We start from the raw sequence: 17,138 nt of genomic DNA on the forward strand, positions 1-17,138 counted from the left end.
TTAAGTCTGGATCAGCAAGTCCTGTATTAAGTCCTGAATTATTTCTACAATACCTAATCATTCCAGAATACTCTATAAATACAAATCAGCAAAAGGAAAAAAATTAGAAGATACTAATACGCATTTAAGAGTGAAATCCACTAATCTGGGTCCTTTGCCATAAATCTTCCCTTCACCAATTTCTTGGCATATGGCACACTCAATTTCTCTGAACAGGATGAAACCTAAATGATGACACTATGGATAAGGGCTGTCCACTCAGTGCCTAAAGTGTGTTTATTTAACAGCTGAAGATTTGCTCATATTCTTCAGTTGGATTCTTTGCCTTTTGGTATAAAAGACACTCATAGACACTGAAATGCAGGCTATCAACTAGTCAGAAGCAGTTAGAAAAAAACACAAAAAGATTATTGGAAGTTGTCATTCACTGGGGTAGTGAGAGTGCTGAGGTACTAATTTACTTACTTATTTATTTATTTATTTAAAATTTTCACACCTTACTAGAAAAACTACTCACTTCTTTTTGCCTAATGGAATAAATCATATAAAAGTTCTAAATTTCATATATGTGGAACTGTATATAATTCATATTTATATAAATTATATATTAAAAATCACACTTGAGTTTTATGCAGCAGCAAATTTTTTAACTAATTTAAGAAATGTGAAGAAGTTACCTAAATTTAAATCAAATTTAAATCTATTTGATTAAATATATTGATTTAAGTCAAATCCAATATATTATTTGTTTAACAATGAGATGCTTTATTAAACTGGATACATTTACTCTATAAGAATTCTGTGGAGAAAAAAATGGGATATCAAATAATTTTGAATCTACGTTTTTGATGATAAAGTCTGTTCCAAAATGATGACATCTCACTATTTATCCATCCTGTGGCTGCAATTATACGATGACTGAAAAAGCAGCAATATCCTTTCCTGGTAAAACAAGTTGAAACCGCCTTTCCTTGTTGTACAATCCCTCTTTGCAAAGTGAAAGATCCAGATCCCCCTCTCTGTACTGTGTCATTTCCAGGTAGAATGAATGGACTTGGCATGATTTTCACACAGGATCAGCACTGGGACCGTCCTCTTCTTTTTTGATCAGAAAAATCTACTTCAACTCTATTCTCCTTGGAGGGGTGAAACTTCTGAAAAAAAAAAAAAAGAGACAATCAAGTTCTCGGTAGTGAAAAGAATACACAAATGATCCATTTCAGAAGCATAAAAATGCTATAGGGAAGGATAAAGAAGTTACTTTACTCTGGTAAGACAAAGACTGTCCAGAGGGGTCACTGTTTCTCACATGGCATTTGTGAAGACCACCCAGTCTCTTACCAGGTGGAGACATATCTGTGATGAGGTGTTTGTGGTTGGTAAACAGCTCAGAAGCGTCTTGTTCTACTGCTCTTTCCTCTAGCTCTGATTCTGGGATCGTAGTACAGCCACCTAGTTGAAAAATAAAGTCAATATTTTAAGGAGTATGTCGAAAAATTTGCCTCTCCACAAGATAACCACCACTTAGGTATAAACTAACCACAGAGTAATAAATGATGTGATGACAATCTTCAGGAACAGACCAAGGGAGTAATCTCAAATGTCTCTCTGTAGTGAAAATACTGGGAACGAATTATTGCATAAAGACATACCGTAGCCATGATCTCTTAGCAAGAGCAGCAATGGTAAAATCGTCCTTAATTTTATCCTTTCTAAAGTCTATTATAGCACATATGTGGGTTATAATGAATATAAGGGAACCTTACAGAAATTCTCTTTAAAACCAAAGCACCAGAAATTTAAAAGGACACAGACACATTTTCCTTGTTGAGCAAAGGGGAAAGCTTGCTGGTTCTCTGAGACACTGACTATGATGGCATTTCTCTGAAATTGGATTCTGTTTTTGCATCTCAATGCTTTATCTAGCAATTCCACACACTTCCAAATTGAACAGCAAAGCTATAAATTGCATTGGGAGGTTTTTAATTCCAACTTAATTCCAAAGTCCTTGAGAATGAGCACCCACTAGGAGCTTCTTTCTTTGCTTCTGTGTTTTGTTTTGAAGCCACACCTGGCAATTGCTCTTGACTACTCAGGAGTCACTCCTGAGGCCATACAGGATGTGGTCAATCATGCCTCTCCTTTCCACATATGGAAATTTCCAGAGCAAGGAAGAGTGCAAAGATGAGCTAGTAGGGGCTGCCATGCTGCTGGAAGAGGAGGGGTTTCCATTGCTTCATTAGTGGAAGTTCTGATGCCATTTGACTCAGCATTGGCCTTAGACAGAAAGAGGAAGCTTGTAATAGTATTTCCTACTTGGAAATCTTATGAGCTCCAGAAGAGTCATCAGTTACAGCTTATTGACTACTTGGGTCATTTTCTCTTTTCTTGCCACAAATGTCATTGACCTGTCCTAAATTCAGAGGGAACAAAATCTTTCATCCCCACTGCCGAGCTGATGAGTCACTTGCCCTAAAAATATTCTCTTTCTTTCCTTTTTTTTTTTTTTTTTTTAATTTTTATTTTTGGGCCACAACTGGTGACACTCAGGGGCTACTCCCAGCTATGTGCTGAGAAATCACTCCTGGCTTGGGGGACCATATGGGTCGTCGGGGGGAATTGAACCTCAGTTCATCCTAGGTCAGCTGCGTGCAAGGCAAATGTCCTACTGCTGCACCACCGCTCCAATTTTATTTTTATTGAAGCCTTTGTGATCTATAAAGTCCTTCATATCCTCTTTACTTTGATGCCTCCATAAAGCCAGACCATATAACCAGATTATCTGCTACTTTCAGCTTGGAAGCAACAACAGGAGGAGAGATCTAGAGCCTAATCCATGGGAAATGGGAGAAGGGGACAATATGGACTGAGCTGTACCTCCCCACACCCTCCACTTTTCCTTAGTGGATTCTGAATGACTATTCTCAGCCACTTGCTTTGATACTTTAAGACATGACTCCACCTTTTTCCTTTATTCTTCCCTTCTTCATTAATTAATCCCTAAATTTTCCAGATAAGTCACCATAATTATCTCAGGCTCTTTTTCTTTGCAAAAAAATAATATATAAAATTAAAAATATAAATTATATAATTACAAAATTATATAATTTTATAACTATATTATATAAGTCATATTATATAATTATATACAATTTATTATATATTTTTTGCAATGACTATATATTTATATATACATTTATACTCATTCTAAAAGGCACACTTTCAAGTTAGACTTTTGAAGTTATGTTAACTGTAGGAAATATGGGGTCCCACTGACACAGTGACTTAAAATCACACTGAAGGTGATCTGGGGTGATGTGTTTATAGAGGCCCACATCAGGAAGGTTGTTTCCCATGCCTACAAGGTCTTTCTAAGAGAAAACAGCAAATTAAATACAACTAAAGGGCATTAGAAGCCTAAAAAGTTAGACGCCTCTTTGGTCTTGCTGTCTTATAAGTGAGATTATTGTTTCACTAGAACTATCAGCTGGAAACTTGCTAAACATACAGTGTGTGTGTGTGTGTGTGTGTGTGTGTGTGTGTGTGTGTGTGTATGTGGGGAAACAAACAAAAATCAGCTGAACACAGATCTTGTGTGTGACACTCATGAGCCAATGGACCAAGAAAAGCTGAATGGGACCTCCTGAGTTGGAAAGCACAGTTTTGTGGATCTACAGTGTGCTCACATGCCTATGCATTGTGGACCTTATGCTTAAAAAGTATTGCACTATGGGCCTACTAAGGATTTGCTCCTTTTTCTTCCACTGGCCCTCTCCTCTCCCTCTTCCCTCACCTCCAAATTTGAATGGGGGCATTTTGTGTTACATGTCGGAGCAATTTGTGATTGGTACAAATAAAATAGTATGAAAATGCCTTCCTTTGTAGTGTTGGTTTGCCAGTACCTGAGTTCCCAAAGATAGAATTGTATGTGTGACACTTTTCTTGCTGGTGGTATAGCAAGCAACACTCCAAGGGACAGTGAGTAGCAGTGGTACCTTAGAGCATAGTGCTAGGACATGGGGACGGGGACAACTGAGTATTGGAAACTAATACCGAACTTCCTATGATCTTCCTAATTGAGAAAGAAAGAAGTGATAGATGGAAAGCAGGGGTCAAGGAGATTCAAGAACTGAGACTGGTGCAATAGTACAAGAAAGAGGATGCTTCTCTTGTATGGGGCTGATCTGAGGTCAACCTGCAGTATCCCATATGGTCCTCCAAAATATTGCCAGGAGTGATTCCTGAGTGCTGAGCCAGAAGCAACTTCTGAGCAAAACCAGGCTTGCTCCCTGCCCACCCCCCCAAAAAAAAAGTGGATCCAAGTACATACGTGGTATAAAGAAATGACATACTAAATATTCAAATCACAGCATCAACAAAACAGAAAAACAAGGTACCCAAACTCCGCAGTTAGGCCCGACTGTGACAAACTGTGAGTACTGCCTGTGTGTTTGTCTCCTGTCCTGTCTCCTGAACCTCTTGGGAGTCAGCCGAAAAAGGCCCAGAAAATTCGCTCTACCAGAGGCTCCAGAAGAGCATGGCCACTCCAAGTCGCTATGCGGCCTGGCGCTCTTTCTAATGAAAGAATGCCACTGAAACAAGAAGAAAAAAATCACACTAAGAACTGAGCTGGATCACTGAAGCCCAAATCACTCCCCAGACTGTCTTCTCTGCTGTGTGCTCGGGCCTAAGATTTGACCCTGTGGGAGGCTTCATCCACAGAGGGCTCCCCTTCCTTGGAGGCAAGTCGACCCACCAAGAAAGGGTGGAGCCAGAGGAGCGTGGCTGCGCACATCTTTTAGCCAATGAATACCACCACAACATGTAGAAAAACCCACAATACAAGTGTGACAATGGGGAAACAACACAGGCCAGCATCAGATATAGAGAATGAAGATGACAATTCTGATGACCAGAAAACGGCTAACCAACTAATCAATCTCTCAGATAGGGAGTTTAGATTAGCAATAAGGAAGATGCTCAAAGAACTCAAAGAAACCATGGATCGAGTTGAACAGAACACTAATAAGAATGAAGAAATTTTGAAGAGAGAAATCACAAAACTCCAAAGGGAAATAACAGGTCAAATAACAGGCCTGAAAAACGAATTGAATGACAAAATGGATAAGCTCTCCAACAGGGTAAAAGAAGCTGAGAATAGAATTGGTGTTGTGGAACATGAGATAAATAACAATTCCACAGAGCGGGGGGGGGGGGGGGTGGGGGGATGGAAAAAAAAACTTAAAGCAAATGAACAGACAATTGAAAAATTAGTCAAAGAATGTGAACAGATGAAAATAGAAGTCTATGATAAGCTCAACAGAAACAACTTAAGAATCATTGGAGTCCCAGAGATCGAGGAAGAAAATTTCCAGGAAGAATCAACGGTCAAGAACAATATTAAAGAAAAACTTCCAAAGCTAAAGAAGATATGTGAACAAATCCTGCACGCCCGAAGAGTAAAAACCAAAAGAGATCTCAAAAAATACCTCGAGACACATCCTAGTCACAATGACGAATCCCACAGATAAGAGACAGAATTCTGAAAGCAGCAAGATCAAAAAGGGAAATTACATTCAAGGGAACATCCTTGAGATTTATAGGAGACCTGTCACCAGAAACACTCAAGGCCAGAAAAAAGTGGTGGGACATAGTGACAAAACTCAATGAAATACATGCTTCACCTAGAATACTGTACCCAGAAAAACTAACTTTCAGGTTTGACGGAAGAATACATAGTTTCACAGACAAACAACAGCTCAGAAACTTTAGAGACTCAAAACCAGTCTTAAGAGAAAAACTGAAAAACCTACTTTAAGACAAGACTGACCAAAAAGCACACCAAATTTCGATATAAAGATGGCATCAAATCCCAGGACAATTCTTTCTCTCAATGTCAATGGACTAAATGCACCAGTTACGAGTGGGTAAATGGAACAAAAACTCAATCCAACCTTCTGTTGCCTACAAGAAACTCAAAATAAAAGGCTGGAGGAAAATTATCCAAGCAAACAACACCCATAAAAAAGCTGGAGTGGCCATACTAATAACAGATGATGCAAACTTTATACTCAGGAAAGTTGTAAGGGACAAAATTGAACATTTTGTATTAATCAAGGGGTATGTACATCAGAAAGAAATCACTGTCCCAAACATATATGCACCGAATGAGGAACCAGCAAAATATTTAATACAATTGTTGACAAATCTGAAAAATAATGTCAATAACAAAACAATAATTGTGGGGGACCTCAACACTTTGTCAACACTGGATAGGTCAATCAGACTGAAACCCAACAAGAATATACAAGACCTGAGAAGAGAAATGGAAGAAATAGGCATAGTATATATATATATATATATATATATATATATAGGACACTCCATCCCCAGAACCTGGATACACATTTTTCGCCAATGTACATGGGACATTCTCCAGGATAGACTACATGCTGGCACATAAAATATACCTCTATAATATCAAGAGGATAGAAATTTTGCAGGCTACCTTCGCTGACCACAAAGCTCTGAAATTATATTTGAATTCCAAATGGACACAGAAGAAAAACTTTAAAACCTGGAAGTTAAACAGCCTCATACTGAATAACCAGTGGGTCCGAGATAAAATCAAAGAGGAAATAAAAACTTTCCTGGAAACAAATAATAATAAAGACACAAACTATCAGAACTTATGGGACACAGCAAAAGCAGTACTGAGAGGATATTTTATAGCTTTGCAAGCACACATCAGGGAGGAAGAAGGGGCCTACATGAATAGCCTAATGACGCAACTCATAGAAGTAGAAAGTGCTCAACAAAAAGACCCAAAAACAGGGAGACAGAAGGAAATAACAAAGCTGAGAGCAGAAATCAACGAAGTGAAAAGCCAAAAAAACAATCCAAAAGATCAACAAAAGCAGAAGTTGGTTCTTCGAAAAAATAAAGAAGACTGATAGACCAGTGGCAAAACTAACAAAGAAAGAGAAAGAGAGAACCTTGATAACTCTATTAGGTAAAAAAAAAGAGAGATCTCTACTGATATGGCAGAGATTCAAATGGTAATCAGAAACTACTTTGAGAAACTCTATGCTACTAAAAATGAGAACCTGGAAGAAATGGATAAATACTTGGACTCTTATAATCTTGCATGGTTGAATAAAGAGGATGCAGCATATCTAAACACCCCCATCACTATTGAGGAAATTAAAAAGGTAATCAAATGTCTGCCCAAAAACAAAAGCCCAGGCCCAGATGGATTCACTAATGAATTCCTTTAAACTTTCCAAGAGGAACTACAATCAATCCCTGGCAAGAAATCTTTCATGAAATCGAAAAAACGGGAACACATCCAAATAGCTTTTATGAAGCCAACATCACCTTGATACCTAAACCAGACAGAGATGCTACGAAAAAAGAAAATTACAGACCAATTTCGCTGATGAATGCAGATGCAAAGATCCTCAACAAAATCCAGGCAAATAGGATTCAATGCCTCATTAAGAAGATCATCCACTATGATCAAGTAGGTTTCATCCCAGGAATGCAAGGATGGTTTAACATCCGTAAATCTATCAACATAATACACAACACCAACAACAAGAAAAATAAAAACCACATGATCATATCAATAGATGCAGAGAAAGCCTTTGATAAGGTCCAAAACCCATTCTTGATCAAAACTCTCAGCAAGATGGGAATGAAAGGAAACTTTCTGAATATAATTAAGGCCATCTACCACAAGCCAGTGGCAAATATTATCCTCAATGGAGAAAAACAAAAAGCCTTTCCTCTAAATTCTGGTACAAGACAAGGCTGTCCTCTCTCATCACTCTTATTCAACATAGCACTGGAAGTACTCGCAATAGTGATTAGGCAAGAAAAAGATATCAAGGGAATCCAGATAGGAAAGGAAGAAGTCAAGCTTTCACTGTTTGCAGATGATATGATACTACTCTACTTAGAAAATCCTAAAGACTCTACCAAAAAGCTTCTAGAAACAATAGACTCATATAGCAAGGTGGCAGGCTACAAAAATCAATGGCCTTTCTATACACCAATAGTTATAAGGAAGAAATGGACATTAAAAAAACAACCCCATTCACAATAGTGCCACACAATCTCAAATATCTTGCAATCAACTTGACTAAAATGTGAAGGACCTATACAAAGAAAACTATAAAACTCTGCTCCAAAAAATAAAAGGACACATAGAAATGGAAATACATACCCTGCTCATGGATTGGCAGGATTAACATCATCAAAATGGCAATAATCCCCAAGGCATTATACAGATGTAATGCTATCCTTCTAAAGATACCCGTGACATTCTTCAAAGAAGTGGATCAGGCACTTTTGAAATTCATTTGGAACAATAAACACCCTAGAATAGCTAAAGCAATCATTGGGAAAAAGAATATGGGAGGAATTAATTTCCCCAACTTTAAACTTTACTACAAAGCAATAGGTATCAAAACAGCATGGTACTGGAATAAAGACAGGCCCTCAGATCAGTGGAATAGGCTTGAATACTCAGAGAATGTTCCCCAGACATACAATCACCTACTTTTGATAAAGGAGCAAGAAATCCTAAATAGAGCAAAGAAAGCCACTTTAAGAAGTGGTGTTGGCACAACTGGCTATCCACTTGGAAAAAATTGAACTTAGACCCCCAGTTAACCTCATGTACGAAGGTAAAATCCAAATGGATTAAAGACCTTGATATCAGACCTGAAACCATAAGATATATAGAACAACACGTAGGCAAAACACTCCCGGACATTGAGACTACAGGCATCTTCAAGGAGAAAATTGCACTCTCCAAGCAAGTGAAAGTAGAGATTAAGAGGTGGGAATATATTAAGCTGAAAAGCTTCTGCACCTCAAAGGAAATAGCGCCCAGGATACAAGAGCCACCCAGTGAGTGTGAGATACTATTCACCCAATACCCATCAGATAAGGGGCTAACCTCCAAAATATACAAGGCACTGACAGAACTTTACAAGAATCAACATCTAATCCCATCAAAAAATGGGGAGAAGAAATGGACAGACACTTTGACAAAGAACAAATACAAATGGCCTAAAGACACAAGAAAAAATGTTCCACATCACTAATCATCAGGGAGATGCAAATCAACACAACTATGAGCTACCACCTCACCACAGAGATTGGCACACATCACAAAGAATGAGAACAAACAGTGCTGGTGGGGATGTGGAGAGAAAGGAACTCTTATCCACTGCTGGTGGAAATGCCGCCTAGTTCAACCTTTATGGAAAGCGATATGGAGATTCCTCCAAAAACAGGAAATCGAGCTCCCATACAATCCAGCTATACCACTGCTAGGAATATACCCTAGAAACACAAAAATACAATACAAAAACCCCTTCCTTACACCTATATTCATTGCAACACTATTTACCATAGCAAGACTCTGGAAACAACCAAGATGCCCTTCAACAGACGAATGGCTAAAGAAATTGTGGTACATTATACACAATGGAATATTATGCAGCTCTCAGGAGAGATGAAGTCATGAAATTTTCCTATACATGGATGCACATGGAATCTATTATGATGAGTGAAATAAGTCAGAGAGAGAGAGTAATGCAGAATGGTCTCACTCATCTATGTGTTTTAAGAAAAATGAAAGACATTGTTGCAATAATAATTTTCAGACACAAAAGAGAGAAGGGCTGGAAGTTCCAGCTCACCCCATGAAGCTCACCACAAACAGGGATGAGTTAGGTTAGAGAAACAACTACATTTTGAACTATCTTAATAATGAAAATGTATGAGGGGAAATAGAAAGCCTGTCTAGAGTAAAGGTGGGGGTTCGGTGGGCAGGAGGGAGATTTGGGACATTGGTGATGGGAATGCTGCACTGGTGATGGGTGGTGTTCCTTACATGACTGAAACCCAAACACAATAATGTATGCAATCAAGGTGTTTAAATAAAAAATATATAAAGAATTTAGGAGGTTAAAAATCGGTAAAATAAAAAAAAAAAAGATACCCAAACTCCAACAACCAAGCTTAAAAATATGCCTGGGGACAGGATGGGGAGTAGGGTAAAAGGGAACCTGAGAATCTGGTGGATGAAAAAAGACACTAGTCTTTTGATTGGTTTGGAACCGATTGGTACAAAAACACAACCATGAATTACTTTGTTAATTATAATGCTTAATGAATTTTTGTAAAACGTGACCCTTTTTAATCCCTTACTGAAATGGTTTACTAAATGTAATCCAAAAGATCATGTGGTTTGCCAAAGCTTTCACCACAAATCTCTGAGCTGCCATCCAGCTCTATAGCAAATCCTCTCAGAAGAGCTATGGCCTATCCAATGTTGCTAAAATAAATCAAAGCAATAACTATGAAAAATAAAAGGAATATACCAGCTCTTACCTAATCATATTAGATTCAATCAGTTGTAAAGACTTTTTAAACTGCTATATGTTTCTTAATTTCTTCTCTCAATTAAGTATAGAAATGTCAGTAGGTGGATATGAATCTCCGGGCCACACTCTGCAGAGCACTCGTGTTAGTGTAAACATCTATGTGAGATGAAAGTAAAAATAAGAGCCCTGAAAATTCCTTTAGATTTGAAGTTCAAACAGCCATAAAATCAGAGGTTCCTGGGACCAGAGAGATAGCATGAAGGTAAGGTGTTTGCCTTGCATGCAGAAGAATGGTGGTTTAAATCCCATATGGCCCCGTGAGCCTGCCAGGAGTGATTTATGAACATAGGGCCAGGAGTCACCCCTGAGCACGGCTGGATGTGACCTAAAACCCTCCCCCCCAAAAAAAAATCAGAGGTTCCTTACAGTTTGTGTCCCATACTTTCTTTACTATTTAGCCACAGCCCTTCACTGCAGAGCCCACAATAGTTTCCCTATCCTAGAACCTCCCACTGTCCCTTTCCTGTTGCAATCACTACTAGAGACCACCTTCTATTTGTGTATAGCTGATGAGAAAGAGCATCGCTGAGGGAATCTGCTACCCCAAAGTGGAACTCTGGGTGCATTTATTACTGGGGCTTTGTCAGTGGTAGCTTTGTTATGGAACACAGTACAGATGTTCAGAGTTCCATGATAATGACACGATTGCTACCATAAAATTGGAGGCACTAATATAATACACAGATCACGAGTTGTGGTCAGCACAGAAGCATTTGGAACAAAACAACTTAAATCCTGATAATTGGGCCTGTGATGTTTAAGAGGACACATCTGAGGCTCTTTTCTCTTGTGCTCATTCCTCTGACTCATTACACAGGCTCATGGACCACGTGCGTTTACCTGACTTAAAAATATTAGGTTTTGGGACCAGAGAGATAGAATGGAGGTAGGGTATTTGCCTTGCATGCAGAAAGATGGTGGTTCGAATCCCGGCATTTCCATATGGTCCCCCAAGCCTGCCAGGAGCGATTTCTGAGCATAGTCAGGAGTAACCCCTGAACATTGTGGGGTGTGACCCAAAAAACAAACAAAAGAAAAGTTGAGTTTTGTTTGTTTGTTTGTTTGCAGGTCACGCCATAATGCAACCTTAACGTTGTCAAAAAATCACCTAATTCTTAGAGACCCAGCAGGTGAATATTCATACTGCAGGAATCAGACTGAGTTCAGCCATTGGTCCCATTCCACATAGCCAAGCATGGATACCAGTGGTTCTGCTATTTGGGATCACCAACAAATCATGTTTGAGCTTCTGCAAACCAAATCAGCTAACACCACAACCAAGTATGTGTGACCACTGTTAGAGTAGAGGTAAGAGTGAAGGGAAAAGAACACACTTTTTAAAATGAAAGACAAAAGAGTCATTTAACTAATATATCTAACCTAAATCTCTGAACAAATAAAATATTACTTGTATGAATAATATAATTCTACCACTTTATAGAGATCCCAGGCTTTCCTAAATTTGTTTTTAAAAGGTCTGAACTTCCGTTTCACCGAGCAGAACATATCCATCAACAAAATAAATTTATAAGAGCTTTCTGTTTACCGCAGTAAAAATGAGCAAACAAACAAAAAGCAACAACAACAAACAGCTCAGTTCTTCTCGACAAGTTGCTACAAAGGTCATGCTAGGATAGTAGGTCAGGCAGAAAACGACTTCTGCAAACCATCGACTCCTGAAGACGATAGTCAGAATGAAAGGTTGGTAGTTGTATTCTGGCAAATGTGTAACAAGCTAGACTGGAAGGGAGGAGGGAGCAGAACTCTAATACAGAATTAACCTTTTTCCATAATGTAAATACACCCAGGATGGCCAAATTCAAGCAACCAATGTGGTTATCACCATGTATGAAAGGTAAAAGTGCCTTGACCATGTGGATCTTCAGACAGAAATCACCTCCAGATACAATAATATAATTAGTGGGAGAGTTTTGAGATATCATAATAATTTGTACATTTTGGAGCTAGAGCAATAATACAAGCTGGTAGGGCTTAATGTGGCTGAACTGCGTTTAATCCCCAACATCCCACATATTCTACCAATCCTAATAGAAGTAGTTCCCAAGTGTAGAGCCAGGAGTAAGCATTCAGTTATGGCCCAAAACCAAAACAAAAAAGCAACGTTACATATTTTGATTTAATTAATGACTATTTACCAACTGGATCGAAGAATCCTTTAAAAATAGCAACATTTGGCCCTCAAAGAACAATATAAACTTAACTCCTAAACTAAAGGTGGATAAGGAAAGGGAATTTAAAGTTAGGTCTTGGCTGAAACAAGCCAAACAACCCTCTTGAGCAAATCATTTCACTTAAATGAGTCATTTCCTCACCTAGAAAAAAAGATTGTTGAATCCCTACTTTATAAAGATGAAACTGAGGTGTGTCTGGCACACTGAAAAAATATTAGGTCAAGAGACAGCACAAGGGCCAGAAGGTATATGACTTTTTTTTGGGTTTTTTTGGTGGTTTTTGGGCCACACCCGGCGGTGCTCAGGGGTTCCTCCTGGCTCTCTGCTCAGAAATAGCTCCTGGCAGGCACGGGGGCCATATGGGACACCAGGATTCGAACCGACCACCTTCGGTCCTGGATCGGCTGCTTGCAAGGCAAATGCCGCTGAGCTATCTCTCCGGGCCCAGACTTTTTTGATCAATAGGACATAATGGTCCCTAAAGCAATGTGACAACTAGTCCTGAAAGACTCCAGCATGTCTTGGTGTGGCCCTGCGGCTCCAGCACTGCAGGGCCAGATGAGCAGGCTATTATGAGGAATCTTGGTCATGCAGATCGAACTGATGGGCGTGGTAGATCGATTATTTCTGAGAGTGGCCCCAAAGCCTTCTGATCACTGTTTGGGATGTCCTCCCCTAACTCTTCCCTAACCCCCCAAAAAAGAAAGAAATCAAGGAAGAAAATAAATTTCTGTGCTGAATCTTAGAACAAATTTGGAACTCGTAAAAAGAAAACAGGTGATGAGTGTGGCGTGGAAATTTATGCATGAGAAATCATCATTAATAGCATTGTAAAGCACAGAACTTCGATCTTAGAAAAAGAAATAGAGAAAGAAAACAGGGTAAGGATTGCCCTTGAAGCCCATTTTCTCCTTTGAACATGTATCTCATTTGCTTTCTCTGTCTCTTGGTTTTTTGAACTTTGCTTTTTCCAGTCTGTGTCTATCTTGAACATGCACTATTTCTTTCTATACTCTTCAAATTCATTGAGATCTATCCTCATAAACAAAGAAAAATAACAAGAAAAATACTTTAAGATGCAAGTGGTGTACAGGGTTAGGTTTCAGACAAGGTGACACCCTCTGGGCCAAAGACTTAGCTTTCAGCTCTGCCACCAAGATAACACCCAAAGCCTAGAACAGCGTCGGAGCAGATGACCATATTTTACAATGACCTCATAACCCCACACAACTCAATAAACTCAATAATCTGAGTTCTAATATGTAGCTCTACCCAAGGTAACTTCTCTGATATTTGATTCTGTCCTGAGGTGAAGGTATTACAAAAAATAGTATCTCGTACATAAAGACTAAACTAGGGACTGCTGAGATAGTAACAATTTCTTAAGCTCTGGACTCAGTTTTGCATTGAGAAAGCATCAAATAGACAACAAATCAACATGATGAGTATAGGTGATATGCCCATAAAATCTTTTAAAGAGGTGGAAGGTCTGATCTGTAGCTTAGCAAATGCCCTACCACTGTACTATCTCTCCGGCCCCAGTTATAAACTTTTTAAAAGACAACTTCTCTCTGTGCAACAGTCTTAGACAAACAGAATTTTCATAGAGCCTCTCAAAGCTAAATTAATTCTTACATGTACATAGAACAGCTTTTACAGTCAGTAAACAACTACTGACACTTTCTGATAGCCTATAACCCACAATCTTTTCTAATTCCTGTGGTTTTTACCTAAACTCCCTTCTCTGTTTCAGGGTCCCATTCAAGATAGTATGGCATTTGCTTATTTTGGGGAAACATACAGCAGTACTCAGAGGAGCTTGTCATATTGGGGATCAAATCTGGGCCTCTGGCATGCAAAGTATATGCCACTTTCCAACCCTTTGAGATATGACTCAGACAGCTTTCCCTTTTGATAAAGGATTTGAGTATTGTTCCAAGTACTGGCTTTGGTATTGGTCCAATATATTATAGGATGCCCATCTACTAGAATTTTCACATTTTTTTTCTAATGATTAGATGGGGGGATTAAAAATATTTTATTTGTGCCCTTCATTATTTCCCACTACATGCTTGCATTGTTATGATTAACTTGCCCCTTCACACCACTTTTGCTTTATCCTGTTCTCTTTCTTGCTTGTTTCCAGTAATCTTCAGATTTCCTTTCTTATTTCCTTTTTGACCCACTGATTGTTCAAGGGGAATTTTTTTTGCTTGTTTGTTTTTGTTTTGGGTTTACATTCTGCCATGTTCAGGCCTTTACTTCAGGCTCTGAGCTCAAGGGTCACTCCTGGCAGTACTCAGGGGACCAGATAGGGTTCTGGGAATTGAACTTGGGTTGGTTGTGTGCAAGGTAAGTACCCTACCTACTGCACTGCTTCTCTTCCCTGTAGGTAATATTTTTAAAGAGTTATATATATATATATATATATATATATATATATATATATATATATATATATATATATATAAATTCTTAGGGTTTAAGGACTGTCTCCAGGTATTCATCTTTCTCTCTATGAAAAGCAAAGGTCACAGGGGTGCAAATAAAGGCCACTAAAAGAGAAGGCAGACAACAAGGAGGCCCAGGTGAGAGTGGAGCTGGTAGCAGTGGAGCAGGCTGGGTCCATGTTGCAATGGTGCCTAAGTTAAGTTATCAGCTATCCCAGAGGTCAAAAGAAACTAGGTCTGTATAATAATGAGGACTAGATGAAAGCATGGATCCTTAGTTCCTGGCTTAGCACACTCAATATATTTTATCTCCTCTGCCTTCTATAAGTTTTCATGAAATGTTTACACTTGTACCACTTCAGTTGAATCAAAGAATATTAACTTTCTGTTCAACTACCTTCTTTAGTAGCTATCGAATCAGAAGTACTGAAGGCACAGATGATATCTTTATTATCCCAGAGCCGTCTCTGGTGCTATTGATTCTGAAACCACTGAAGCTTACCCCAGATCATTTCTTTTTCCATAACTATCTCGATGAATTTGCTTGTGGGTTGGCTGTCCTAGTGAGCACTTCCTTTCAATGATACAGAAAAATGGAAAAGGTTGGCAAGCTATTTTTTGGGTATATTTCAGGTCCCGATGGTTTATTTTCTTGCAAAAGTAACCTTTGCAATCAACTGGGTTTATGGATGTGAATGTTCTACTTATTCAGGGTGTGATCTTTTCTTCTTCTTTTTCATGAGGATTCAAACAAGGAGACACTCAGAATCACAGATGATTGCAGACCCTGCTCTAAACTGCCAGCCAAAGAATACTGTACTCACACGGCCTGGATTGGCACTTGGAATTAAAAACAGCAGAAACCTCAAAATATACACCAGTGAAATTTTTCTTTTAATCAAGATTTACTTTATGGATAGAGTGTTTTTTTTTTTGAGGTTAACATTCAGATTTCATTTTAAAGGTTTATAATTCATGTGAAGTGTGGGGAATGAATACTTTGAGGAGAAAATTTCAGTATCGTAAATATGAAGAGCTTACCAAAGTATCTATGAGGAGTTTAAAAGTTCTTGCTATCTATGGCCATTGAGGATAGTCTTGACTCTTTAGCATATTTCTTTCTCTGCCTCTTAATTTGAGATAAGCAAAAGCATGTGCATACAATAGACATATAAAGGAGTTTTCCTTATAGTGCTTCTCTTCTGATTATTTTTATCATTTCTTTTAAAATGTTTATTTCTGGAACAAGGAGAATGCATACTACAGAAAGCCAAGTATCCTACCGCATGTTCACAAGGCAATTTAGCAGAGTATTTAGAAATGTTTTGGCAAAACAAATAAAAGAAGATAAACAGAGACAGAAGATAAAATGAAAAAGAATGATTTATCAAAATACTTTAGTATAAAATACTTTGCGTGGTCGATTACAGATGTAGATGACAGGGGCCAGAGAGATAGCACAGAGGTAGTGCATCTGCCTTACATGCAGCCAATCCAGTACGAATGGTGGTTCGAATCCCAGCATCACATATGGTCCCCCGTGCCTGCCAGGAGCGATTTCTGAGCACAGAGCCAGGAGTAACCCCTGAGCGCCGCCAGGTGTGACACCAAAAAAACAAAAAAACAAAACAAAAAAAAAAGATATAGATGACAGAATATTAAGGCATAAGCATAGGTGAGCAGTTAGAAAAGTGTAAGACAGAATAAGGAATGTAGTTAGGAAGATCTATGGTAAAGAATACATAAAAATCTTCACAAGGGTAGAGAACAAACAAAAAAGGAAAAGAGGCTAGGGAGAAAATGGGTTGCTATTTCTCCAATCAATCCTTGGACCTTTCCTTTTCAAAAAATAGACCAGCTCAAAGTGGTCATTCCACCCCCTTCTTGAACTTAATATTTCCGTCAGACTACACCATGATTGGTAACGCTATGTTTTTGAAATTTATTTTATGCATGCATGTTTCTATTTTTCTCTTTTTTTTATTTAGGGTCATTTTAGAAAACTAACTTGTTTTATGAAACACATTTACAAACTT

At 38.5% G+C, this 17,138-nt stretch overlaps 1 protein-coding gene across 1 annotated transcript in view; it reads right to left on the reverse strand.

The window, feature by feature from the left end:
- Positions 1-741: 741 nt before the first annotated feature.
- Positions 742-17,138, reverse strand: part of BBS9 (Bardet-Biedl syndrome 9) — a 540,357-nt gene continuing 523,960 nt past the window's right edge. The window contains exons 21-22 of the mRNA XM_049784883.1: positions 1,342-1,452; positions 742-1,154 (exon numbers count right to left, since the gene is read on the reverse strand). Coding sequence (XP_049640840.1) covers positions 1,129-1,154; positions 1,342-1,452 — 137 coding nt within the window. The 3' untranslated portion in view covers positions 742-1,128. The remainder of the gene's footprint in view (positions 1,155-1,341; positions 1,453-17,138) is intronic.

This window comes from Suncus etruscus, chromosome 12 (genome assembly GCF_024139225.1).
Source record: "Suncus etruscus isolate mSunEtr1 chromosome 12, mSunEtr1.pri.cur, whole genome shotgun sequence".
Classification (NCBI taxonomy): Eukaryota; Metazoa; Chordata; class Mammalia; order Eulipotyphla; family Soricidae; genus Suncus; species Suncus etruscus.